This window comes from Natrix helvetica (assembly GCF_964273705.1).
Source record: "Natrix helvetica genome assembly, chromosome: 9".
NCBI lineage: Eukaryota > Metazoa > Chordata > Lepidosauria > Squamata > Natricidae > Natrix > Natrix helvetica.
Genome location: NC_138560.1, coordinates 5,509,203 through 5,536,769, shown reverse-complemented (window position 1 = coordinate 5,536,769; position 27,567 = coordinate 5,509,203). Strand labels below are relative to the sequence as shown.

The following is a 27,567-nucleotide window of genomic DNA, read 5'->3' as shown; positions in this document are numbered from 1 at the left end:
AATGTAGGAATTAAGGTGAAACAGTCAAGAGAGGCAAAGGTTCCAATTACAGAGTAAGATATAGAGATGTGGTAAACAAGAAATCACAGTCCCATTTGACTGCTGAGCAAAGTTTATTTTGTGTATATTTTCTAAGAAACCCACTATCTTTCCTAATGGAATTTGGCTGCTGCCCTGCCTGAGTTTGTTATCTCTGCTAGCCAATCATTTGGGATCCTACATTCCACCTTCACCACCTAATTGTTCAAAAACATTTCCCCAGTTGCAAAGCTGAGCAATAGGTGGCTTCAGGAAAGGCAGCAGACGTGACTTCTACCAACATGAGGGCAGCTGGAATTCTTGTCTTCTGTCTATTCTCCTCCATCCTGTCAACAGGTAAGGAATTTAATTTCATTGAAACTGAAATATAGGAATTGCAGGAGACTTCAGGAAAGGGATGGAAGGCAGGCAGGGTGAGGACGCCTCTGGTTAATTGCTCTACTCAGGTCCATTTGTTCTGTGGTCATCTGAAGTTAGAACAGCACTCAAAAAAGTAACTTACAAATGGTCATAAAACTTTCAACAATCTCAGTATTCCCACAGCCAGGTATCAAATTTTGGGCATGAAGCAGCTGGCATGTGTTTATATCCGTTGCATGTCTTGGGACATATTATCTCCATTTGCAACTTTCCTGACCAGCAGCATCAATAGGGGAAGGTGGATTTGCTGAACAGCCATGTGATTCACTTAATGACTGCAGTTATTAACTACCACTAAAAGGTTGTAAAACTGGGCACAACTCACTTAACAATGTCACTTAGTGACACAAGCACCAAACCAAACCCTACCTGAAGGACTACCTGTCGTGGTTGCAGGATCAATGACCATGTCTTAAGAATATCAAGAGAGCCAATTTGGTTTAATGGCTGAAGGTTTTGGATTAGGAGTGAAACGCTATGAGTCTAGACATTCATGAGAAACGAAAACTAGGCAAGTGACATTCAACCATTGGGCCAAAAACCAGGCAGGTGACTCTTTCTCTCAGCCTTAAGAAGATGTTATTGGCACACCACATCTATAATGTGCCCAAATCCTGCATCGTCAAGAATCAAGAGTCAAAGCTGATATCAAAAATTATTCAGAATTCATAGACATTGAGAATTCAGGTGCTTGCAAAGAAAATGGCCTCAGCCAGCATCCAAAGGGCTTCTTCACAAAACTAGTCTATGGCATAAATACCAAAAGATGGGATGATCCAGTGTCATATTAAAATGTTAGCTGTACAAAAGGTGAATCTCTCTCTTAATCTCAACTTCCCTTCCATTTCCACAAGCTGATCTCCTATCCCGCCCTTCCACAGGTCCCCAGCAGAAAAACAACAACAGGGGAGACATGGTTAGTAAACCAGATTATAACAGGAGTCTTGAATGTTAATGCTAGGAGGAGAGAAAAACATAGGACACTGATCATTGGTATGACTATGTCTTTTATTTATAGTGACGCCTCTAAAGTGTCAACAATGTGTTGCCCTTGGAACTGAATGTGAAGAAGATAATGTGAAGGTGGTGGAGTGCAAAGAAGATGAAGAATTTTGTTCTACTATAGTTGTCAATACTACTATGTGTAAGTGAAAATTGAGTTTGTTCTCAGGCATGTCCACCACTTGGTTTTTGCACCATCAAGGAATAACCTAAACATGTTTCTCATTTTTTATATAATATTTATATATTTATTAGAACAAAGAGCATCAGAGTTAGAAGGCACCTTGGAGATCTTCTAGTCCAACTCCCTGCTCAGGCAGGAGACACTAGATTAAACCATTTCAGACAAATGACTGTCCAGTCTCTTCTTACAAGCCTCCAGTATTGGACCGTTCACAACTTCTTGAGGCATTGATTGATTGTTCTCATTGTCAGTAAATTTCTCCTTAGTTCTTGGTTCCTTGTATCCTTGCTTCTTATCCTGCCTTCAGATGCTTTGGAGGATAAGTTGACCCCCAATTCTAGTGGCAGCCCCTCAAATATTGGAACACTGCTATCATGTCACCAGTATTCCTTCTTTTTACTAGACCTACCCAATTCCTGCAACCGTCCTTCATAGGTTTTAGCCTCCAGTCCCCTAATCACCTTTGTTGCTCTTCTCCGCACTCTTTCTGGAGTCTCAACATCTTTGCTGACATATGTCGCCCTTTTCACTCTCAAACAGTAAAATGCTAAAATTTAGCATCTAGGTTGTATTAAAACGTGATTTGGTTTGGTCAATTCCTTCAATGACTTCTCTTGAGGGTTCAGTGAGAGACAGTAGGAGAAGTCCAATGTTATTTACCAGATGCAATTTTTAAAACGTTGGTGAATTGATATGTACAAGGGGGCAAGAGAGGACAAGTGATACAACACACATCCTGATGTAGCAATCTACACTTTGCCCGTTTGAATCTGCATCACAAATTTCAAGGTAAACAGAAGGAGTTTAGAGTTTACTTTGTCACAATGCAAGATTCACCGTTCTGCAAAAGCTCCAGATTCTGCAGTTGCATGCGCTTATATGTTTCTTGGGAATAAATAAATCTTCAAAGGTGTCAACATCTACGTGAAAGACAGTGAGGTTGAGTAGCACAGGTAAAATATAGGAGCCAGAAGATCACCGCCCCGAGTCCCTTCGGGGAGAGGGGCGGTCTATAAATCAAAAAAACTTGAAACTTGAACATTCTTGTCCTTCCTCAGTTGCGGAAGTTTAACTGGCCATTTAATCTCTGCAGGTGCAAGGACTGGCATAGTGGGAAATGCGCTGGGTTGTAAGCAGGAAAACTCAGCCATGGAAGTTCACTCAAAAGTTTGGGTTGGTATATATTTCATAAAGTGAAATAAACACAGATTTTTAGCTATTTCTTCCAAAATGCAACAGCCAAATGAACATGTTTGATATGTAATTTGTCATTTTCTGCTGAGTTCCATATTTCTTTTCTAATGCCCTTCTGCAGTCGAAATTCCAGTGAGTTTAATTCTCAAAGAATGTTCAACCCATGATGAGTGTTTGGATGGCCTCTTCAGCACCACAACAGTAGATGGTAGATTTGAAATAGCTAGAGCTAACTGTTGCCAGACTGATCTCTGTAATGCAGAAACGCTTCCATGTAAGTATCTACACCTTAATACAACCTTTCAAACTCTACCTTTTTGAGCTTCAATGGATGGACTTAGTTTATATAATACCTAACACCTACTCCAAGCTATAGACTCTAAGCGGTATACAATAATTCAATGAAAAGAAACATTACTATATGTAATGTAGTTACATATAATATGTAGTTCTCCAGTTATGACCAAAATTATCCTATCCATTATGAACTAATGTACAGAACCACTTCTACACTTTAATACATTCTTTTCCAACTCTAACTTTTTAAAAAAAAACTCTTGCTTGTTGCAAAGAATCTTGGGTTCCTTGATTCCTTCCCAGCTGGAATTGAACTCAAGTATGTGAAAAGAATATCAAGTTGGATTGACATTAAAAGGGTTAGTGGTGATCATGAAACTTTGCTAACTGGAATGTTTGCTTCCTCCAGTGGAAAATTATGATGAGCTTCAACCAAATGGGTTACAGTGCCCAGGCTGCTTTGCGCTAGATGAGGATTCTTGTGAAGCCAATCAATCTGTAGCCTGCGTTGGCAAAGAGGATCAGTGTCTTACCATAACCTATACCACAGTAACAGAGTTTTGTGAGTAGACATTTCCTTCCTCCCTTCCTCCCTTTTTTTAAATAAAGGAAGATGATATATTTGGAGAAACTTTATTGAACATTTAATAAATGGAAACCAGATTTGTATCAGGTTTTTCAACAATCTTTATGGTTCCATAATGGCGACAAGAACATCAAGGCCAAACAGTATGAATAGCAAAGAAACAATCTGCATTGCTTTACAATATCTATGCTACAGAGTTTCATATGCACCTTTTCTGCCTTTTTCTTATCTCCAGTTGCAAATTTAACTGAGAAGTCCACTTACGAAGGATGTGCGACAAAGAATTCATGTTCCTTTCCTTTAGGAGTGTCTGAGATGGCTGGTGGGCTGATTCAGTTCAATACCACCATCCTGGAATGCAGAAATGCATCTTCTTCTGAACCTGATCATCAGTGATTGTTGGGAAGAGCCAAACCTTCTTTGCAAATATTGGGAAATTTGTAAAAAATTGGAAAATTGAAGATGTAATAGTGAATTAAGTAGAGATTGGAATAACAGATGCTTGTGAGTCTTACCCGAGTCAGTAGAGGAAAGCTAGAAATTTGGGCCAAAAATGTTGACTATCATGCTTTGAGACCACAGCTCAATAAAATAAGTGTTTTCTATTTTCAAAGTCCCCAGAATCATCATAAAAATAAATTGCTATGACAAAGAAATTTGCATTCAGTATCTTTTTCTTTAGAATTTATATAAACAAGGGTGTTCTGAATAAAATAGCTCTTTCTGATCCCTCCTGTCTTCCATACTTTAAAAATTGTAATTATCATTTTATGCATTTCCACTTCAGATCTTTGTCACTGAGTTCTACAATGTCCTTCCTGCCTGAAGATGTTGAGACTCGAGAAAGAGTGCAGAGAAGAGCAACAAAGATGATTAGGGGACTGGAGGCTAAAACATTGGAAGAACAGTTGCAGGAACTGGATATGTGTAGTTTAATGAAAAGAAGGACTAGGGGAGATATGATAGCAATGTTCCAATATCTCAGGGGTTGCCACAAAGAAGAGTTAGTCAAGCTGTTCTCCAAGGCACCTGAGGGCAGAACAAGAAGCAATGGGTAAGTTCCGGTTCCGGCGGCAGCGGCGACGGGCAGCTCTTTGCCCGCTCCGGCTCTCCGGTGGGCTTCCCCACTCCTTGGGGGGCACAGGACACCCCTCAGAGGGGTCCTGCCAGAGGGGCGGCATCGCGGGGAGCTCCTGCAGCGGCGGCGGGCGGCGGGAGGTCTCTCGCGCGCCCAAGGCACCGGGGAGCTAGATCGGAGGGCGCCTCGCGTTTTTGCGCCTCGCGCCTCGCTAAAGCCGTCTGGAGAATGAAGCAATTGAAGGAAGCAGCTGCGGTGCGGTGAGGTTGCTTCTCTCTTCATGCCCTATTTTGCACGAAGAATTAGTCAGCTTTCCTTAAAATAACTTTCGGAGTATTCTGGAGGCGCGGCTGGAGGGAGGGGGGTTTCCCCCCCCCTTGGACAAGCAGCGAGGAATAATTTTGCTCTCAGCCCCCGGGGAAGGAGGAGGGGGGAGAGCCAACGAATGAAGCCTCACCCAGGCTGAGATGATTTTCTTTTCAATTTAATTTCACTTTCTACTGTGATTTGAGGACTTTTGGAACTTTTTTAAAAACTTTGTTATGCCTCTGTGCCCAAAACTGGCAGGGCAAGATGGCACACTTCCGTTGTCTTTATGAATTCTGAAACCTGACTCCACCTTTAAAATTCAGGCTTCCGGTCTTTGTCTCCGTGTCTCCCAGAGGAATCTCTTGTGGATTGGTATTTTTTGAACTTTCTAGGGGAAACCTTTCATCTATTGCCAGATTTATTAGAGAGATTCTCTTCTGCCTGGTTCTTCTGCTCCCGGACCTCACCTGGCTACCCTTCTTTTCTAACTGTTTATCTTATATACGGACTGAACTTCTAATGTTATAAAGGATGGCATCTAAAAGACCACCTCCTGGGAAACCTGGCTTTGCCACGTCTGCTCCAACATCTGCAACATCCAGTCCAGCCACACAGTCAAAGATAACAGAACTGATGCAACCTAAGACTACAGAGATGGACTTTCAACAAATGCTTCAACAAATTTTACAGGGCCAGGAGGAAATCAAGAAACAGTTAAGGGAAATGAAAGATGAAATTAAAGAAAATCAAGCCCAAATTTATAAGAACTCACAGAGACTGGATCTTGTGGAAGGGGGGGGTGGAGGAGGTGAGGGGGGGGTGGAAGCTGTGCAGAAAGGGAACAAAGATCTTGACACCCAACAGATGAAATTAGAATTTGAGAGAATGTCCTATTATCTTAGATTTCAAAATGTTATAGAAGAAGATGGGGAAAATATAAGGGACATCATGACAAACATTCTGGCTGACTACACACACAAAGAAAAACAACAGATGGGGTGGGATATAGACCTGGTTTATAGAGTGAACTCAGCTTATGCTAGAACACACAATGTACCCAGGGAGGTTCACATTAAATTCCTTAGAAAAAGCACAAGAGATGAAATTCTGGGTGTACAAAGGGGGCAAGCATTGACATACCATGATATGGAGATAACCATTCTGAAGCAGATCCCTAAGAAGATTAGAGAAAAAAGGAAGAATTATTCGCAATTAGCGAATAAATTATACCAGAAAGGGGTGTGGTTTAGATGGTTGATGCCTGAAGGTATGCTGATATTCTGGGAGGAGACAAGAATTAGAATTAATTCACCCATAGAGGCGCAGGCCTTTATGGAAAAAAATAAAACACTCCTAGAGAAACCACCAGACACTACAACGGATACGCAGGACACGGCAGGGGCCAGAGCTCTGCCAGTGGAGGGAGATGGGGCAATAGCAAGAAGACTCAGATCACAAAAATAAACAAGAAAATCATATTATTATAAATTGACCGAAAGTGAAAATGGAATTATATTTGGATTTTATATTGTAATGTTTAATTTGACTGAATTTAATAATAGAACTAATATGCTGATTGTAATCAATTATATACTAATGCATTATATTTCAATGTATATTATGGGTATGGAGGGAGGGGGGCCTCTCACATTTTGCAACTGCCAAAATTTGTATACCTGTCCATTTACCCTTTTCCCTATAAATCTTGAAAAACCAATAAAATTTTATTACAAAAAAAAAGAAGCAATGGGTGGATACCAATCAAGGAGATTAGCAACCTATAACTAAGGAGAAATTTTAGAACAATTAATCAATGGAAAAACTTGCCTCCAGAAGTGCTCCAACACTGGAAGTTTCAAAGAAGATGTTGGATAACCATTTGTCTGATGTGATGTAGTGTTTCCTGCCTGAGCAGGGGGTTGGACTAGAAGACCTCCAAAGTCCCTTCCAACTCTGTTATTCTATTCTAAGTTTATAGATTACTAATTTATTCATCTTATGACCTTTCAGTATCCCCGTAATCATGTGATCAAAATTTGGTTGTTTGGCAACTGGCATGTATTTACAATGGTTGCACCATCCTAGCTCATGTCAACACAAACTGAGACCTTCCTGGCCAGCTGCCACAGGAAATCGATAATGAATACTGGATTCACTGAGTGGCTGTGTGATTCCCTTTAACAACCACAATCATTTTCTGAACACTCATGGCGGAAAAGTTTATAAAATCAGACAGGAGCCACTGAACTGCTGATCCAGAGTGCTTCAAGTAGATCCCGTAGGCAAGCGATTAGAAAGTTCTTCCTGGAACCTTTTGTCTAGCAGAGAGAGAAAACAAACTGAGCAGCCTGGGGGAGCACAAGAAGCCATTGTGCAAATTTTGATATGTGCCCTCCCTTGCTTGGACTCCTTTTTCCCTCATAACACAAATGAGAGCATTGGGTAAATTCAGGACAGGCTCAAAAAGTTAAGATGGCTTCCAGAATTGTGCAACTGACATATCTGCACCAGTGGTGGGTTCCTAAACGGTTTACTGCCAGTTTGCTGTGAGAGAGCATTTTGTACAGGCAAAAGTTTTTGCAAACAGCCCCCTCAAAGCCCTGTTTTGGAGCATTCTTCGAGCCGTTTTCAGGCTGTTGTCCACAGCCAGCGAAGATCAGCTGGCCGGCGTGCATGGGCGCACCTTAAACCAGAAGAGCAGCTGACAACAGAGCACGTGCCCACAGAAGGGGGTTCTACGTGCTACCTCTGGCACGGGTGCCATAGGTTCACCATCACAGATCTACAACTTACACGCAGCTCCCTTGTGCCATAAGCAACCAAGGACAGTCAAAATATCATTTAGCTCAGAAGGCTGCAAAGCCCAGGCCAAGTCCAACATATCCAAAGTCTGCTTACTGAAAATGTCTCCAATGACTTACCCCTTGTAGAAACTTCATTCTGAAAAGTGCATGTAGTTCAAAGTTGCCATTACACAGACTGCAACCACAAGCATACCAAAGGGCTAGTTGGATGAAAACAATGGGTCCATTTCAGCAGCCCTCCAGACCAAGGACAATCATGTTGCCTGCGTTACAGATTCCCATAATTCCGAAGAGAAAGTACTCTTTTCCAAACGTGTCTTTCTGCTGTTTCCAAAGTAGTTTTACCCTAAGGCTGAAGGCACAAGAGAGCTGGCGCCAAGCCTAGAGGGACCAGGTTCAATTCTTTCCTCATTCAACCAGCTACTCTTTCTCACATCTATATATCGTCCTTTCCCTCCCACACACAGCTCATCATTCTGGACTTTCTTATGGAATGGTCCAAAAAGTTGCAGAGCTTAATTTATGTGAATTCTTGCAAGTGTTGTGACGACATTGAATTCAGGGTGATTTACAATCAACAGTTTTCAGGAATGTCTGGTTCGTTGAGTGTATCATGTGTGTCTCCTATCTCTAAGAATGGCAAACTGGCCTCGATGGGCAGAGTAGACATGTTCAACTAGGAGTGTCAGCAGTTTTTCAGCCAATAGATAAAGAGACTAGAGAAAAGAATCTGGGGGACATTCTTCTTTCATCACACCTTCCTGATGAATGACAGTGTTGGAAGGGATCTTGGAGGTCTTCTAGTCCAACCCCCTGCTCAGGCAGGAAACCCTATGCCACTTCAGACAAATGGTTATCCAATCTCTTCTTTGAAACTACCAGTGTTGGAGCACTTCTGGAGGCAAGTTGTTCCATTGATTAATTGTTCTAATTGTCAGGAAATTTCTCCTTAGTCCTAGGTTGCTAATCTCCTTGATAAGTATCCACCCATTGCTTCTTGTTCTTCCCTCAGGTGCTTTCAAAAAAAGGGAAGGAAGAAGGGAAGAGAGGGAGGGAGGGAGGGAGGGAGGGAGGAAGGAAGGAAGGAAGGAAGGAAGGAAGGAAGGAAGGAAGGAAGGAAGGAAAAAAGGAAGGAAGGAAATGTCTACTCACAAAACTTTGCTACTGTGGTACTGGTTATGGTAAGACACTGATCCTCTTTGCCAACGCAGGCTACAGATTGATTGGCTTCACAAGAATCCTCATCTAGTGCAAAGCAGCCTGGGCACTGTAACCCATTTGGTTGAAAGTCCTCATAATTTTCCACTGGAGGAAGCAAATTTTCCAGTTAGCAAAGTTTCATGATCACCACTAACCGTTTTAATGTCTATCCAACTTGACATTCTTTTCACATACTTGACTTTAGTTCCATCCAGGATGGAAATTCACAACCCAAGATTCTTTGCAACAAGCAAGAGGTTTTTTTTTTTTAAAAAAAAAAGTTAGAGTTGGAAAAGAATGTATTAAGTGTAGATACTTATGTGGAAGCAGTTCTGCACTACAGACATCAGTCTGGCAACAGTTACCTCTGGCTCTTGCTTCTTGTCCTGCCCTCAGGTGCTGTGGAAGATGGCTTGACTCTGTCTTCTTTGTGGCAAGCCCTGAGATATTGGAACACTGCTATCATGTCACCCCCAGTCCTTCTTTTCTACCCAATTCCAACAATCGTTCTTCATATGTTTTATCATCCAGCCCCCTAATCATCTTTGTTGCTCTTCTCTGCACTCTTTCTAGAATCTCAACATCTTTTATACATTGTGGGGACGAAAACTGGATACAATATTCAAAGCGTGATCTTACCAGGGCATTATAAACCAGTACTGTAGTCTTAATTCTATCCGTCTGTTAATGAAGCGTAGCATTGTGTTGGCTTTTTTGGTAGCTGCAACACACTGTTGGCTCATATTGTCCACTAGGACTCCAACATCCCTCTCACAGTCACCACGATTGAGCCAGGTGCTTCTACTACCTGATCACACGTCCTCTTAAAATGTTACCAAAGTGATCTCAACCCAATGGTGATTTTGATCCTCATTTCTTACCCCAGTAATGACCCATTAATAGATGGACATTACTGACACGCAAACCTTCTGCTAAACATGGGCCCCACACAATTGTCAATACGACAAACTGCCTTACTCATCTTGATGGATTCTGTACAAGTTTTCCCTTTCCCCGACTTCTTGTGTAAATTGATCTTGCTCTACTCCTCTGTGTGGGATTTGATTGTCATCTCCAACTCCCTTTCCACCTCCACAGCAGAATTCTTCCAACTCATCCTCCACAGTAGGCAAACGCCAGCAACTATAAATGTCTCACGCTGCCTTCCCTAAACACAGTGGATTCACACTGTCATCATAATGTCTGCTAGAATTTTTGTCTTGTGTCTCCTGTCTTCGGTCATCTCAACAGGTAAGTAATGCCAGTGGGAAATATGTGAGGTAAGAGAAATCTGGAAGCATTTGGACTAAATTGTGGCTAAGTATTTCTCCAAAGTAAGGAAGAATTTCAATTGTGGGTTCTCTCAAGGAATCTCTCTATTTCGAATGATCACCATAAGTTGAGGACTACCTGTTACCGTATTTTTCGGAGTATAACACACACCTTTTCCCCTCAAAATAGAGGCTGAAAATCTGGTGCATCTTATACACTGAATACAATTTTTTTTACCTGCTGAAACCCCTCCCCCTTCTCCAAAATGGCCATGCAGAGCCTGTAAGAGGCTTTCAGAGAACTCCTGGGGGCTGGGGAGGGCAGAAATGAGCGAAAAACAGGCTGGGTTTTTTTACTCAATTTTGCCCCCCTCCCCCCAGCCCCCAGGAACACTCTGCAAGCCCCCTAAAGGCTATTCATGCCTTTGCTTTTTAAAAATGGGCCCATTTTCATGAAAAACAGGCCATTTTTGGGAGGTTTGCAGAGTGCAAAACCTTTTTTTTTAATTTGCCTCTTCAAAACCTTGGTGTGTCTTATACTGCGATGCGTCTTATACTCCGAAAAATATGGTAATTATCTCATTACAGATCTTGAACATTGCTAGAACTACAGCATGGCTGATTAGAAATTTCCTTCCTTCCTTCCTTCCTTTTTTTCTTCTTCTATTTGCAGCGGCATCTTTAAAATGCCAGACCTGCATTTCCAGCAGGACAGAATGCAGAAACGAGGACATGAAGATGGTGGAATGCAAAGCGAATGAAGGACATTGTCTTACACTTTCCTTTCACAGCACTATCAGTGAGTGAAATGCACTTTCAGTCTTAACGATGTTTGCCATGTTCAGCCCTTGGTCCCCAAAACCTCAAGGGGTAACTTATAGGTGTTGGTGGGAGTCACAACAGACATTTCACCATACCTGTGCTGTTTCCTACGTCTAGTTGCCATTAATGCAGGAACAGAATGGCTTCTGTCAATCTTATCATACTGAGCCTCATTCAGCTTAAAAATTGGAAATATTCCCTTTCTCCTGGGTGAAGTCAAAGGTGTTGAAATGCTCTCCGATAGCAAGAGCAAGAGCAGGTAGACCTATATACCTCTTCACAGTGCTTTACACACCTCTCTAAGCAGTTTATAAAGTCAGCCTCTCACCCTCTGGGTCCTCATTTTACTGACCTCAAGGACGGAAGGCTGAGTTCATCTTCAGCCCATCAGGATTGAACTCCTGGCAGTGGGCAAAGTTAGCAGGAAAGGAAAAGAAAGGAAAGGAAAGGAAAGGAAAGGAAAAGGAAAAGGAAAGGAAAGGGGGAAAGGGGGAAAGGGGGAAAGGAAAAGGAAAAGGAAAAGGAAAAATCAATAGCCCTTAGACTTATATTCACAGCCCTCTCTAAGCGGTTTACAGAGTCAGCCTCTTGCCCCCAACAATCTCGGTCCGCATTTTATTACCCACCTCGGAAGGATGGAAGGCTGAGTCAATCTTGAGCCTGGTGAGACTCGATCTGCCAAATTGCAGGCATCCGGCAGTCAGCAGAAGCAGCCTGCAGTACTGCACTCTCACCACTGTGCCACCGCAGCTCTTTATGGCACCTCTCCATGATTTCCATTTCATCTCAGGATATCCCGGAGGGAGAAGCATGAGATGTATCCCTCCCCCGCCCCTATCCTCAGCTTTAACCCTCTCCAATAATTAGAACTGATCATCTGAAACATCTGAATTTAAGCCTCTAAATTGGAAGGCTTGATGTTTTCATTTCTCTGTTACCTGCCATAATGGGGGTTTTGTTTTTTCTGATTCAATTTTGCAGCCACTCCTACGCTGTCCTTTACTTCCAAAGGCTGTGCAACAGCTGACCAATGTTACAATGCTTATTATGGCATCACATCGCTAGCCGACAAACACAATCAGATGAGAGTAGCGTGTTGTGAGAGTGACGGCTGTAATTCGGGACCTCTTCCTAGTAAGTAACCTGAGATTAAAATGTCCATTCTAACAACCGGCAGCAGATTCTCCGTGTGAACGAGTAAGTTCTTATCCCTTTCAGCACCCTGTGTGTTTTGCGTTGGAGGGATCAACTAGCATGAAACTCCTCAGAAAGAACTTGCAGCTAAAAGCAGAACAATATAGTTAGAAAACGCCCTCCAGCATCAGTGCAATGACCTCGAGGTCCTTCTGCAGGTTTTTGAGCAGAGAAGATTGAAGATGCCCAGCAACTGGGCTGTAGAATGATTGGCCTATGTGACTGGTGACTTTGCAGCAGTGGTGGGCTGCAAATTTTTTAACAACCAGTTCTCTGCCCTAATGACTGACTGGGTGGGCGTGGCTGGGTGGGAGCCATGTGACTGAGTGGGCATGGCCAACCCTATGCCGCTGGTCTGGGTGGTACCTATATGGGAAAGGCAGAGTTGGGAAGGGAATCCAGGGGTCTCCGGGGGTTGGGGGAGAAAGATTCAACATGTGTGTATGTGTGAGTGTGTGTGAGAGACAGAGGGGGAGGGGGAGGAGGGAGAGGGAGAGAGAGTATGTGTGAGTGTCAGTCTGGGTCCAGCTCACCCAGCTTCTCTCGCTCTCACAGCCAGCTTTTTGGGACCATTTTCAGGCCATTTTTGGGCCATTTTCTAGGCCAATTTTGCAGCCTCAAGATGGCCTGGAAAACAGCTTTTAAAAAAGCCTGAACAATGACCTGGTTTGGGGGCATTTTCAGGCCGTTTTTTGAGGCGTTTTTGAGGCTATTTTTCACCAGAAAAATGGTTGAAAACGGGCCGAAAAATAGGTGAGACCAGCCGATGTGCTGGTTCTCTGAACCATGTAGAATCAGAACAACTGGTTCAAGCAAACTAGTCCAAACTGGCAGCAGCCCCCCCCCCCACTGCTTTACTGGGGGAGTGGCAAAGTTTTACTTTTAATTGGGTGGAAAACCAGCAGGGACCCAGAGCCAGTTTTCCAGTGAGTGTACCAATATGATATATCCCAATAAAATGTTCTTCGAGGAATATGCCTGCCTCAGAGTTCTTATTTTGAGGGGGTGGGGGTGTTACTTGGAACCTTCATGCCTTGAAGTTCGTTAAGAAATGGTGCGGTTCTAAATTTAACGCCCTGCTCCAGTATGAACACAAGGGGAAAAGAAAACTTTTCCTGACTGCGAATGACAAGAAGTGCAGTCAAAATGCTTAGAGCAGGAGGTTCATTGAGGGCCGCATCAGGGTTGAGTTTGACATTGGGGTTAGGGGGGGGGCATGGCCAGCTCGATGTTACTCATGTTGGAGGGCGCCTGTGGTAGCCTGAGCACTGCCAATGAAAACGGGCTCCCGAGCTCTATTTTTGCTTGTGACAGCTTCCTGCAACCCTCTGCCAGCAAAATTGGACCTTGGCAGGGCCATGCACAATCCTCCCGAGCTCCATTTTTGCTGTCAGAGGGATCATGGGCTGCTGTCCCCATGGGCCACATCTAAGCGCCCCATGGGCCAGATCTGGTCCCTGCACCTTGAGTTTGACATCCCTGGCTTAGAGGGTACTTGATTGGGCTATCACTACTTCAGAAAGGATTGTGGTTGTTAAAACTATTTGCTAACTCCGAAACTTTCTCTCTGCAGTACCAGGGCGTGACGACCTTAAACCCAATGGGCTCACCTGTCCGGGCGCTTATGAACAAAATGGCTCCTCTTTAGGAAATGGAACCGTCTTGTGTCTCAACGATGAGGTCCAATGTTTCAATATGGAATTCCAAATGCTTGCAAGTGAGCACCTCATTCTTTATCAGTTTTGGGAGGAATATTTTAGACACCAAATAAAATTAAGCATACAGGAAATGAAAAAAACATAAACAATGCAAAGTAAAACCAAATGGGACTCATTCCTTGGGAGAATATTTCGGTCTTTGGCAATGTTCAGTTCTTCTTTTTTTTAAGGATGAAAACAACAAGAAAACCTTTCAATTAAAAACTTGAGATAGATCCCCCCCTCACCTTAGTTAATCAAAGGGGGGCCAAATGCTGCTGGATTTAAAATAGATTTTTAGTAATTTGGGGATAGATGACATGGGGCGGGGGGAGGTAGGACATGCCTCGGGGGAGAAACTGTCCAAGTCTATTGGCTACCAAACATCTCATCCACTCCTTACGTCAAGCCAGAGGTGGGTTGCTGCTGGTTCGGCCCAGTTCAGCCGAACCGGTAGTGGAATTCAGGCCTGGGTCGCAGAACCGGCAGCGACCCAGGCCTGATACAAACACCCCAAACTGCTTCCCTCACTGCCGCTGATGTCGCAGCCATGTTGGATTTTAGTGACTGCACATGCTCAGTTCACTGTAAATTGTCCTTCAATTTCCATTGAATAGTGCACGCGCAGCGCACATCTGGCAAGCACGAGTGAAGCAATTGTGCACGAGTTGCAAACCAGTAGTAAAACCAGTAGCAACCCATCCCTGTGTCAAGCCTAAAACTGACCGGGCTGTGGGATTGTTTATATCCTGGGTTACTCTCACATGAATTCAGTTTGACACAGTTTGGAGCTGAAGGGGAGGAGAGCTGAGGTGAATGGAGTCTTCAGCCAGAACAATGTAGTTCACCGATGAATCTGATACATTCCAATGGCTGGCTGACCCGAGGAGGAGAAAAGTCACCAAGCAACCAGCTCCCATTCCGGTTGCACAATGTGGCATATTGTTTGGGGAAATTGAGAAACTTTTACTTATAGTGGGGTGGAAAGCCCGGGAAGTTTTAGTGCTGGCTTTCCACCAGTTGGTGCTAAATAAATTTGTTATTTGAGGAAACTGAATGCCTCGGAGTTCACTTCGTGATGGATGCATTGGAATCTGACACCTTATTTACCTCACAAGGAAGGGAAATGTTCAACAGACCTTCTCTAGATGACTGGACAGATACATTACGTTCATTAATGTATCTCAGTGTTGCACCATTAAAACTGAAGAGAAAACTAAGAAAGGTTTCCTAAATGCTTCCTTTCTCCCCCTTTTCTTCCCCAGTGGCAGCATACCGTGTAACAGTCAATGCCAAAGGATGTGCAACCCAGAATATTTGTACTTACCCAAAAGGAGAAACGGAAGAAGGGAATGGATTACTTCGTTTCAATATTGAAAAATTGGAATGCCAGAATCCTCAGGGAATGGAAGGATGGAATGCCTTTTCAAAAACATCGGGGTGGGGGTGGAATTAAGGGTTTAATCCAAAGAGCCGTAAGAATTCGGGATCAAAGACACTCAGGTTCGAGATTAGAGTTGGTGATTTGAGTTGTTGATGGATGATGGGGTTTAATTACTACGCTTGGATTTTCCAGCTCACTGTGAGGTTCTTTCTTAACTTTCAACCGCCATTAAGCTAGTATCAAAATAAACTAAACATGCAAATAATTGAGTCTTGTGTAGTTATTCAAGTGGTTGAACAAGTGGCAGGAGTTATTTATTTTAATCGCTTTTTACCTCATCATTATTACCATATTTTTCAGATTATAAAATGCACCGGAGTATAAAACGCATCAAGATTTTAAAGAAGTTAAAAAAATTTTTTTTTAATGGGCTCGTTTTCACAAAAACGGGCCATTTTGGGGAGTGCAAAAACTTTTTTTTTAATTTGCCTCTTCTAAACCTTGGTGCATCTTATATTCCGGTGCATTTTATACTCTGAAAAATACAGTACTTACCTTGGATAAGCTGATATGCTTATTGAGATCATCTATACAGCTTCCATTCTCTTAATGGCTCTGGATGCTCTACCAGCATTAAATTAAAAATCTGTTGGAGGTAGCAATTTGTGTAATGCAAGAACTAGCAAAGCAATTAAAGCAAGTTAAAAGAGTAAGGATGAACATCGCTGGGAATATTCTTGGAATGGTCACGAGAGTTCCATCCATAACCAACCCCAAGTCAGAAGAAGAGGAAATGTCACAAGAGACCACTATTGTAAATTATTCATTTATTGCTGGGTTTTTAATGGTAAACATCTTCATGGTGTTTCTAAAAGCAGCATAAAATAATTGAACTAAATAAATATTGAAAGTAGGGCAGAAGTGAGTAAAAATTGCCTGAACAGCAGTGGCAATACCTTTTAAAGCTTATTTTCTTACAGCCACAAAAAAGAAGGGTGAGGTGGGGCGAAATGAGACTTAGGGGCAATAGTAAATGGGCTTCCTTTTTCCTCTATCTCTTCTCCTTTGAAGTGTCCAATCATGACTGCATTCACACAACAGGCTTAATCAGGTCTGTTACAAACTTAAATCAGGGTTCTCATATGTGTGATTGGGCTAGGTGGCCAATAGGGCTAGGTGGCCTACCATATTGCACGATTCCACTTGATTAGCCAATATTGCAGTTGTGCAAACAAAGCAAATGGAATAGCCATGTTGTGAGTAAATACAGCTTCTGTTTCTCATAGCTGGGTAAAGAGTTGGCCCTGGACCAATTCCAATTCTTTAGCCACTAAAGAGGAGGGTAGAATTTCCTGAGTGGCTCGCTGAGAGCTGCAGTGCAAAATGTGAGTGGGACTAAGGTGCAAGGTATCAAAATACTCAAATTGATCCTCCATTACATTTAATACCAGAAACGTTTAGTAACAATGTTCAAATCCAGTAAAACCACCCGGACTTCCTCTACTCACACTTTACCATCCTGTCTCTTCTGGAAAACTAAAATGGGCTCTTCCCAGGGCAGAAACCTTCCCCAATGACCAAGACTGAAGAAATCAGAATTAGGTGCACAATTTGATTCCATGTCCAACACTTCCCTTCACCTTTCAGGCTGGGTCTTTAGCCACTGGTAAACTACTACTAGAGACAAGGGTTTGCCAGCCTTTCTCAGTTCTTTGGTAAATCAAAGGTACAACAACTTGTCTGAGAGTCTGTAGAAATTCCCAGTCATCCAGGACATGGTTGTCCCTAAGGTCTTTTTGGCCTTTGTCCCAAAGGCCTCTTTTTCAGGAGGCAACTGGACTTTCTTGTTTTTTTCTATTGCTGTATACTGCACGAGTCAAAAAGAGGGCTGTGAAAATTGGAAGGTACCATAATAGGCCTAGGAGTGAGCTTGCAGGCCTCACTGAACCAAAGTTTTAAACTAACATAATTGCAAAACGTACCAGACATATTTCTAATATGCTGACTTGGGTGCTGCATTTTCTGCAAAGTAGGTACTACTTGTATGCATCTATTTAGAGCAGAATGAGATGGTGGGAAATGAGGAATTAAAAGACCTCCAAAGTCCCTTCCTACTCTGTTATTCTATTGTAAGTTTATAGATTACTAATTTATTCATCTTATGACCTTTCAGTATCCCCATGATCATGTGATCAATATTTGGTTGTTTGGCAACTGGCATGTATTTACAATGGTTGCAGGATCTTAGCTCATGTTATCACGAACTGAGACCTTCCTGGCCAGCTGCCACAGGAAATCGATAATGAATACTGGATTCGCTGAGTGGCTGTGTGATTCCCTTTAACAACCACAATCATTTTCTGAACACTCGTGGCGGAAAAGTTTATAAAATCAGACAGGACCCACTGAACTGCTGATCCAGAGTGCTTCAAGTAGATCCCGTACACAAGCGATTAGAAAGTTCTTCCTGGAATTTTTTGTCTAGCAGAGAGAGAACAAACTGAGCAGCCTGAGTTAGCACAAGAAGCCATTGTGCAAATTTTGATATGTGCCCTCCCTTGCTTGGACTCCTTTTTCCCTCATAACACAAATGAGAGCATTGGGTAAATTCAGGACAGGCTCAAAAAGTTAAGATGGCTTCCAGGATTGTGCAACTGACATATCTGCACCAGTAGTGGGTTCCTAAACAGTTCACTACCAGTTCGCTGTGAGAGAGAATTTTGTGCAGGCAAATTTTTGTGAAAACAGCCCCCCACCCCCACCCCAAGCCCTGTTTTTGGGGCATTCTTCGAGCCGTTTCCAGACTGTTTTCCACAGCCAGCAAAGATTAGCTGGCCGGCGTGCATGGGTGCACCTTAAACCAGAAGAGCAGCTGACAACAGTGCACATGCCCACAGAGAGGGTTCTACGTGCTACCTCTGGCACGGGTGCCATAGGTTCACCATCACAGGTCTGCAACTTACACGCAGCTCCCATGCGCCATAAGCAGCCAAGGACAGTCAAAATATCATTTAGCTCAGAAGGCTGCAAAGCCCAGGCCAAGTCCAACATATCCAAAGTCTGCTTACTGAAAAAGTCTCCAATGACTTACTGAAAAGTGCATGTAGTTCAAAGTTGCCATCACATAGACTGCAAGCACAAGCATACCAACAGGCTACTTGGATGAAAACCATGGGTCCATTTCAGCAGCCCTCCAGACCAAGGACAATCATGTTGCCTGCGTTACAGATTCCCATAATTCCGAAGAGAATTATGCTCTTTTCCAAACGTGTCTTTCTGCTGTTTGCAAAGCAGTTTTACCCTAAGGCTGAAGGCACAAGAGCCTTAGAGGGACCAGGTTCAATTCTTTCCTCATTCAACCAGCTACTCTTTCTCACATCTATCCATCGTCCTTTCCCTCCCACACACAACTCATCATTCTGGATTTTGTTATGGTCCAAAAAGTTGCAGAGCTTAATTTATGTGAATTCTTGCAAGTTTTGTGCTGCAATCCGGTGCAATACAAATGGAAAGCGACGACATTGAAGTCAGGGTGATTTACAATCAACCGTTTCTAGGAATGTCTGGTTCTTTGAGTGTATCATGTGTGTCTCCTATCTCTGAGAGTGGTAAACTGGCCTCGATGGGCAGAGTAGACATGTTCAACTAGGAGTGTCAGCAGTTTTTCAGCCAATAGATAAAGAGACTAGAGAAAAGAATCTGGAGGACATTCTTCTTTCATCACACCTTCCTGGTGAATGACAGAGTTGGAAGGTACCTTGGAGGTCTTCTAGTCCAACCCCCTGCTCAGGCAGGAAACCCTATGCCACTTCAGACAAATGGTTATCCAATCTCTTCTTTAAAAACTTCCAGTGTTGGAATATTCACAACTTATGGAGGCAAGTTGTTCCACTGATTAATTGTTCTAACTGTTAGGAAATTTCTCCTCAGTTCTAGGTTGCTTCTCTCTTTGATTAGTTTTCCACCCATTGCTTCTTGTTCTTCCCTCAGATGCTTTGGAGAATAGTTTGACTCTCTCTTCTTTGTGGCAGGTCCTGAGATATTGGAAGACTGCTATCATGTCACCCCTACTCCTCCTTTTCATAAGACTAGACATAGCCAGTTCCTGCAACTGTCCTTCCTATGTTTTAGCCTCCAGGCCCCTAATCATCTTTGTTGCTCTTCTCTGCACTCTTTCTAGAGTCCCAAATTTCTAGCTTTCCCCTACTGACTCAGGTAAGACTCACAAGCATCTGTTATTCCAATCTCTATTTCCGGTTTGCTCGGAGGATCTTCCGGTTTGCTCGGGGGGTCGTTTTAAGCATTCCTAAGGCTTCATGGAAGCCTCCGGATGGTCCCTTAAGCCTCCGGAGGCCTCCTAGGGGGCGGGGGGCAGGGGGGGCAGGGGGGGCAGGGGAGGCTCTTTTCGCCCTCCCCAGGCTCCTATAAAGCCTCTGGAGCCTGGGGAGGGTGAAAAAAAGAATGTAAACGTGGGGGGGCTGCGCATTGTGCACGCATGCACACTGGGGGGGTCGTGCATTGCATTATGGGTGTGGCATGCTCGCACACTATCCCCTTGCGCTCCCCCCCACTTGTGGTACGCGAGCCAAAAAAGGTTCGCCATCGCTGCTCTATAGCATAGATATTATAAAACAATGCAGATTGTTTCTTTGCTATTTATACTGTTTGGCCTTGATGTTCTTGTAGCCATTATGGAACCATAAGGATCGTTGAAAAATCTGATACAAATCTGGTTCCCAAATATTAAATGGACATTACTGACACGCAAACCTTCTGCTAAACATGGGCCCCACAAAATTGCCAATACGACAAACTGCCTTACTCATCTTGATGGATTCTGTACAAATTTTCCCTTTCCCCGACTTGTGTAAATTGATCTTGCTCTACTCCTCTGTGTGGGATTTGATTGTCATCTCCAACTCCCTTTCCACCTCCACAGCAGAATTCTTCCAACTCATCCTCCACAGTAGGCAAACGCCAGCAACTATAAATGTCTCACGCTGCCTTCCCTAAACACAGTGGATTCACATTGTCATCATAATGTCTGCTAGAATTTTTGTCTTATGCCTCCTGTCTTCGGTCATCTCAACAGGTAAGTAACGCCAGTGGGAAATATGTGAGGTAAGAGAAATCTGGAAGCATTTGGACTAAATTGTGGCTAGGTATTTCTCCAAAGTAAGGAGAAGAATTTCAATTGTGGGTTCTCTCAAGGAATCTCTCTATTTCGAATGATCACCATAAGTTGAGGACTACCTGTTACCGTATTTTTCAGAGTATATGACACACCTTTTCCCCTCAAAATAGCGGCTGAAAATCTGGTGCACTTTATACACTGAATACAATTTTTGTTACCTGCCGAAACCCCTCCCCCTTCTCCAAAATGGCCATGCAGAGCCTGTAGGAGGCTTTCAGAGAACTCCTGGGGGCTGGGGAGGGCAGAAAAAAAGGCTGGGTTTTTTGCTCAATTTTGACCCCCTCCCCCCAGCCCCCAGGAACACTCTGCAAGCCCCCTAAAGGCTATTCATGCCTTTGTTTTTTTAAAATGGGCCCATTTCCATGAAAAACGGGCCATTTTTGCAGGTTTGCACAGTGCAAAACCTTTTTTTTTTATTTGCCTCTTCAAAACCTTGGTGCGTCTTACACTCCGAAAAATATGGTAATTATCTCATTACAGATCTTGAACATTGCTAGAACTACAGCATGATTGATTAGAAATTTCCTTCCTTCCTTCCTTCCTTCCTTCCTTCCTTCCTTCCTTCCTTCCTTCCTTCCTTCCTTCCTTCCTTCCTTCCTTTTTTTCTTCTTCTATTTGCAGCAGCATCTTTAAAATGCCAGACCTGCTTTGCCAGCAGGACAGAATGCAGGAACGAGGACATGAAGATGGTGGAATGTAAACCGAATGAAGGACATTGTCGTACACTTTCCATTCGCAGCACTATGAGTGAGTGAAATGCACTTTCAGTCTTAATGATGTTTGCCATGTTCTGCCCTTGGTCCCCAAAGCATCAAGGGGTAACTTATAGGTGTTGGTGGGAGTCACAACAGACATTTCACCATACCTGTGCTGTTTCCTATGTCTAGTTGCCATTAATCCAGGAACAGAATGGCTTCTGTCAATCTTATCATACTGAGCCTCATTCAGCTTAAAAATTGGAAATATTCCCTTTCTCCTGGGTGAAGTCAAAGGTGTTGAAATGCTCTCGGATAGCAAGAGCAATAGCAGGTAGACCTATATACCTCTTCACAGTGCTTTACACACCTCTCTAAGCAGTTTATAAAGTCAGCCTCTCACCCTCTGGGTCCTCATTTTACTGACCTCAAGGACGGAAGGCTGAGTTGATCTTCAGCCCATCAGGATTGAACTCCGGGCAGTGGGCAAAGTTAGCCTGCAATGCTGCACTCTAACAGGAAAGGAAAAGAAAGGAAAGGGAAAAGGAAGGGGGAAAGGGGGAAAGGGGGAAAGGGGGAAAGGGGGAAAGGGGGAAAGGGGGAAAGGGGGAAAGGGGGAAAGGGGGAAAGGGGGAAATGAAAAGGAAAAGGAAAGGGAAAAATCAATAGCCCTTAGACTTATATTCACAGCCCTCTCTAAGTGGTTTACAGAGTCAGCCTCTTCCCCCAACAATCTGGGTCCTCATTTTATTACCCACCTCCGAAGGATGGAAGGCTGGGTCAATCTTGAGCCTGGTGAGACTTGATCTGCCAAATTGCAGGCATCTGGCAGTCAGCAGAAGCAGCCTGCAGTACTGCACTCTCACCACTGTGCCACCGCAGCTCTTTATGGCACCTCTCCATGATTTCCATTTCATCCCAGGATATCCCACCTGAGACCTGTTCAATCTGTTCTTCCCCTGCATGTGATCACATATTGTCCAGGGTCTTGAAGGAGGGAGTGTACCTCAGGTACTTTCTCTGATCTTCCCTGTAGACAGATGAGAAAGTCTCCACACAGCCATTCAAAAAAAAAAAACCCTTTACTGCTGACTGTGCACACATGACATACAAAGACAGTGATCTGGCTTCTAGATTCTAACTCCTCCTTACTGCTCTGTTCCACTTCCAGGCCTACTAGTTGCTCATATAAACCCTGTGCCTTCTCCAAATTATTAACTTTAATCCTTTTCTCCTGCCAAGTTGCCAGCATCCCTTCAGGTACCAACCACCTAAATAGTATATCCCGTTTAACTAATTGTGTTGCTAAAAATCGATAGGTTCTCCGTTGTTACCTCACTCTTCACGGAATTTGTTTCAGGGTTTGTATCTCTTTTCCTTTGTATATCATTGGTTCATCTCTTTATTATTCTATAAATTATATCTCTCACTTTTGTCCTCGCAAATTTAATGTGTACTTCTCTAGGCAATCGGTGTCTTCTGGCATAATTAGTGCTTACCCTGAAAACTTCATTCATCTCGTTTATGATCTCATGTTTGTCTCTTTGTAACATCTCTGCTATTATTTCTGTCATTATCATTTGTAAATCTTCCTCTTTTGTTTCTGTTACATTTTGGAATCAAAGCTAGAATGCTGCATGGTCCATTTCCAGATGGATGAGGGAGTCTTCTAAGTCTTTATTTGATGTTTTCATCTTTTTTTCAACTAGCTCTAGTTTCTTCTCCGTTTGTTCTGTCTTTTTTCTACCACTTATTGACTATTCACTTTTTCCCAGTGTTTGTTGTATTATTCCCATTTTATCATCTCATTTCTATATATCATTTTTAACTTCATTTTTCATTTCACTTATCTCTGTTTTCATTTCATTCATCTCCGTTTTCAATTCACTGCAGTTTTAAGTTATTGCCTCTTGAAGGTTGATCATGGTTTCTTGAATGGCTTGCAATGTAGCCTGCACATTTTGGGTATTCAATGATGTATTTTGTTTTTCCATTGTGGCCATTCCTTTTGTTGACCATTGGGATGCTGGAGAAGCAGTCGATACCATTATTGCTGGATTTACAGTTGTCTTTTTTCTGGCTTTCAATGATCTTGTTGTGATACTTGTCATCTCTTTTAAAATTTTATCTCCTTCTTTTAATATGGTGTAAATGTTGTCCCAAAGTGGCATCCACTATCTTAACTATTATTTTATTTCAACTTAACTTCTTTCTATCTATCAATATTCTTTTTTTTTCTTTTTTGATCACAGTCCTAAATTTGCTATTAATAAGATATATTGTTACACTAATTACTACTGATAGTATAATATATTTTTAAAGTAATTCCTTAACTTAGTTTATTTTATCCACAATCAGTTATCCTATAGCAATGTAAGTAATATAAACATGTCTGTATATGTCTCTATATATCTCTAAATTATTCAATGACACCAAATGGTAATAAAAAAGAAAGAAAAAACAAGGAAAGAGAAAGATAGAGAGAGAAAGCCTCAATACTTACTTATACCAACAGTGCTATATCTTAAAAGTGCTATTATTTCATTATATCCTTAGTGCAATTAATTCAATTAGGCACATAACTATATCTATCTATCTATCTATCTATCTATCTATCTATCTATCTATCTATCTATCTATCTATCTATCTATCTATCTATCCACACAGAGAGAGACAGACAAACAGGCACATACACACATACACACAAACACACATAGACCCAGATTATTGGGACAAGAGGTTGACTCTGTAAACCACTTAGAAAGGACTGTAAAAGCATTATGAAGCAGTATATGCATCTATGTGTTATTGCTATTGCTTACCAGACAGAATGGATGGTCATGAAGAAATCATGATACCGTGCCTTACTCATCTTGATGGATTCTGTACAAGTTTTCCCTTTCCCCGACTTCTTGTGTTAATTGATGCTGCTCTACTCCTCTGTATGGGATTTGATTGTCATATCTAACTCCCTTTCAACCTCCACAGCAGAATTCTTCCAACTCATCCTCCACAGTAGGCAAAGAGCCAGCAACTATAATTGTCTCACACTGCCTTCCCTAAACACAGTTGATCCACATTTTCGTCATAATGTCTGCTAGAATTTTTGTCTTGTGCCTCCTGTCTTCAGTCATCTCAACAGGTAAGTAACACCAGTGGTAAATATGTGAGGTAAGAGAAATCTGGAAGCATTTGGACTAAATTGTGGTTAAGGATTTGTCCAAAGTAAGGACGAACTTCAATTGTGGGTCCTCTCAAGGTATCTCTCTATTTTGAATGATCACCATAAGTTGAGGACTACCTGTTACCGGATTTTTCAGAGTATGACACAACCTTTTTCCCTCAAAAAAGAGGCTGAAAATCTGGGTGTATCTTGTACACTGAATACAGCATTTTTTGCCTCCCGAAACCCCACCCCCTTCTCCAAAATGGCCATGCAGAGCCTGTAGGAGGCCAAGGAGTACCGCATTCTGGACCCTTTGAAGTTTGCAGAGGTTTCTCAAGGTGGTTGCATAGTGAGCAGAGTAGACATGTTCAACTAGGAGTGTCAGCAGTTTTTCAGCCAATAGATAAAGAGACTAGAGAAAAGAATCTGGAGGACATTCTTCTTTCATCACACCTTCCTGGTGAATGACAGAGTTGGAAGGTACCTTGGAGGTCTTCTAGTCCAACCCCCTGCTCAGGCAGGAAACCCTATGCCGCTTCAGACAAATGGTTATCCAATCTCTTCTTTAAAAACTTCCAGTGTTGGAATATTCACAACTTATGGAGGCAAGTTGTTCCACTGATTAATTGTTCTAACTGTTAGGAAATTTCTCCTCAGTTCTAGGTTGCTTCTCTCTTTGATTAGTTTTCCACCCATTGCTTCTTGTTCTTCCCTCAGATGCTTTGGAGAATAGTTTGACTCTCTCTTCTTTGTGGCAGGTCCTGAGATATTGGAAGACTGCTATCATGTCACCCCTACTCCTCCTTTTCATAAGACTAGACATAGCCAGTTCCTGCAACTGTCCTTCCTATGTTTTAGCCTCCAGGCCCCTAATCATCTTTGTTGCTCTTCTCTGCACTCTTTCTAGAGTCCCAAATTTCTAGCTTTCCCCTACTGACTCAGGTAAGACTCACAAGCATCTGTTATTCCAATCTCTATTTCCGGTTTGCTCGGAGGATCTTCCGGTTTGCTCGGGGGGTCGTTTTAAGCATTCCTAAGGCTTCATGGAAGCCTCCGGATGGTCCCTTAAGCCTCCGGAGGCCTCCTAGGGGGCGGGGGGCAGGGGGGGCAGGGGGGGCAGGGGAGGCTCTTTTCGCCCTCCCCAGGCTCCTATAAAGCCTCTGGAGCCTGGGGAGGGTGAAAAAAAGAATGTAAACGTGGGGGGGCTGCGCATTGTGCACGCATGCACACTGGGGGGGTCGTGCATTGCATTATGGGTGTGGCATGCTCGCACACTATCCCCTTGCGCTCCCCCCACTTGTGGTACGCGAGCCAAAAAAGGTTCGCCATCGCTGCTCTATAGCATAGATATTATAAAACAATGCAGATTGTTTCTTTGCTATTTATACTGTTTGGCCTTGATGTTCTTGTAGCCATTATGGAACCATAAGGATCGTTGAAAAATCTGATACAAATCTGGTTCCCAAATATTAAATGGACATTACTGACACGCAAACCTTCTGCTAAACATGGGCCCCACAAAATTGCCAATACGACAAACTGCCTTACTCATCTTGATGGATTCTGTACAAATTTTCCCTTTCCCCGACTTCTTGTGTAAATTGATCTTGCTCTACTCCTCTGTGTGGGATTTGATTGTCATCTCCAACTCCCTTTCCACCTCCACAGCAGAATTCTTCCAACTCATCCTCCACAGTAGGCAAACGCCAGCAACTATAAATGTCTCACGCTGCCTTCCCTAAACACAGTGGATTCACATTGTCATCATAATGTCTGCTAGAATTTTTGTCTTATGCCTCCTGTCTTCGGTCATCTCAACAGGTAAGTAACGCCAGTGGGAAATATGTGAGGTAAGAGAAATCTGGAAGCATTTGGACTAAATTGTGGCTAGGTATTTCTCCAAAGTAAGGAGAAGAATTTCAATTGTGGGTTCTCTCAAGGAATCTCTCTATTTCGAATGATCACCATAAGTTGAGGACTACCTGTTACCGTATTTTTCAGAGTATATGACACACCTTTTCCCCTCAAAATAGCGGCTGAAAATCTGGTGCACTTTATACACTGAATACAATTTTTGTTACCTGCCGAAACCCCTCCCCCTTCTCCAAAATGGCCATGCAGAGCCTGTAGGAGGCTTTCAGAGAACTCCTGGGGGCTGGGGAGGGCAGAAAAAAAGGCTGGGTTTTTTGCTCAATTTTGACCCCCTCCCCCCAGCCCCCAGGAACACTCTGCAAGCCCCCTAAAGGCTATTCATGCCTTTGTTTTTTTAAAATGGGCCCATTTCCATGAAAAACGGGCCATTTTTGCAGGTTTGCACAGTGCAAAACCTTTTTTTTTTATTTGCCTCTTCAAAACCTTGGTGCGTCTTACACTCCGAAAAATATGGTAATTATCTCATTACAGATCTTGAACATTGCTAGAACTACAGCATGATTGATTAGAAATTTCCTTCCTTCCTTCCTTCCTTCCTTCCTTCCTTCCTTCCTTCCTTCCTTTTTTTCTTCTTCTATTTGCAGCAGCATCTTTAAAATGCCAGACCTGCTTTGCCAGCAGGACAGAATGCAGGAACGAGGACATGAAGATGGTGGAATGTAAACCGAATGAAGGACATTGTCGTACACTTTCCATTCGCAGCACTATGAGTGAGTGAAATGCACTTTCAGTCTTAATGATGTTTGCCATGTTCTGCCCTTGGTCCCCAAAGCATCAAGGGGTAACTTATAGGTGTTGGTGGGAGTCACAACAGACATTTCACCATACCTGTGCTGTTTCCTATGTCTAGTTGCCATTAATCCAGGAACAGAATGGCTTCTGTCAATCTTATCATACTGAGCCTCATTCAGCTTAAAAATTGGAAATATTCCCTTTCTCCTGGGTGAAGTCAAAGGTGTTGAAATGCTCTCGGATAGCAAGAGCAATAGCAGGTAGACCTATATACCTCTTCACAGTGCTTTACACACCTCTCTAAGCAGTTTATAAAGTCAGCCTCTCACCCTCTGGGTCCTCATTTTACTGACCTCAAGGACGGAA

General features: G+C 42.8%; 3 protein-coding genes across 4 annotated transcripts in view; all 3 read left to right on the top strand.

Moving 5' to 3' along the window:
* Positions 1-27,567, top strand: part of LOC309396818 (phospholipase A2 inhibitor and Ly6/PLAUR domain-containing protein-like) — a 49,296-nt gene that overhangs the window by 7,876 nt on the left and 13,853 nt on the right. The gene's annotated exons all lie outside the window — the stretch shown is intronic.
* On the top strand, positions 182-5,895 carry LOC309396823 (phospholipase A2 inhibitor NAI-like). Its single transcript, XM_081962291.1, has 5 exons — positions 182-375; positions 1,478-1,603; positions 2,961-3,113; positions 3,546-3,698; positions 3,958-5,895. The coding sequence occupies exons 1-5, from the start codon at positions 321-323 to the stop codon at positions 4,116-4,118; spliced, it is 648 nt and encodes a 215-aa protein (XP_081818417.1). The 5' UTR covers positions 182-320; the 3' UTR covers positions 4,119-5,895.
* Positions 11,110-15,678, top strand: LOC309396829 (phospholipase A2 inhibitor gamma subunit B-like). Its single transcript, XM_081962297.1, has 4 exons — positions 11,110-11,183; positions 12,188-12,340; positions 13,974-14,117; positions 15,363-15,678. The coding sequence occupies exons 1-4, from the start codon at positions 11,117-11,119 to the stop codon at positions 15,551-15,553; spliced, it is 555 nt and encodes a 184-aa protein (XP_081818423.1). The 5' UTR covers positions 11,110-11,116; the 3' UTR covers positions 15,554-15,678.

Bases quoted from the DNA above. Each gene is read 5' to 3' on its own strand.
- LOC309396823 (XM_081962291.1), top strand. From the start codon at position 321: ATGAGGGCAGCTGGAATTCTTGTCTTCTGTCTATTCTCCTCCATCCTG. The intron at 3,114-3,545 runs GTAAGTATCTAC...TGCTTCCTCCAG, and splicing joins TAATGCAGAAACGCTTCCAT to TGGAAAATTATGATGAGCTT. The intron at 3,699-3,957 runs GTGAGTAGACAT...TCTTATCTCCAG, and splicing joins TACCACAGTAACAGAGTTTT to TTGCAAATTTAACTGAGAAG.
- LOC309396829 (XM_081962297.1), top strand. From the start codon at position 11,117: ATGAAGATGGTGGAATGCAAAGCGAATGAAGGACATTGTCTTACACTT. The intron at 11,184-12,187 runs GTGAGTGAAATG...TCAATTTTGCAG, and splicing joins TTCCTTTCACAGCACTATCA to CCACTCCTACGCTGTCCTTT. The intron at 14,118-15,362 runs GTGAGCACCTCA...TTTCTTCCCCAG, and splicing joins GGAATTCCAAATGCTTGCAA to TGGCAGCATACCGTGTAACA.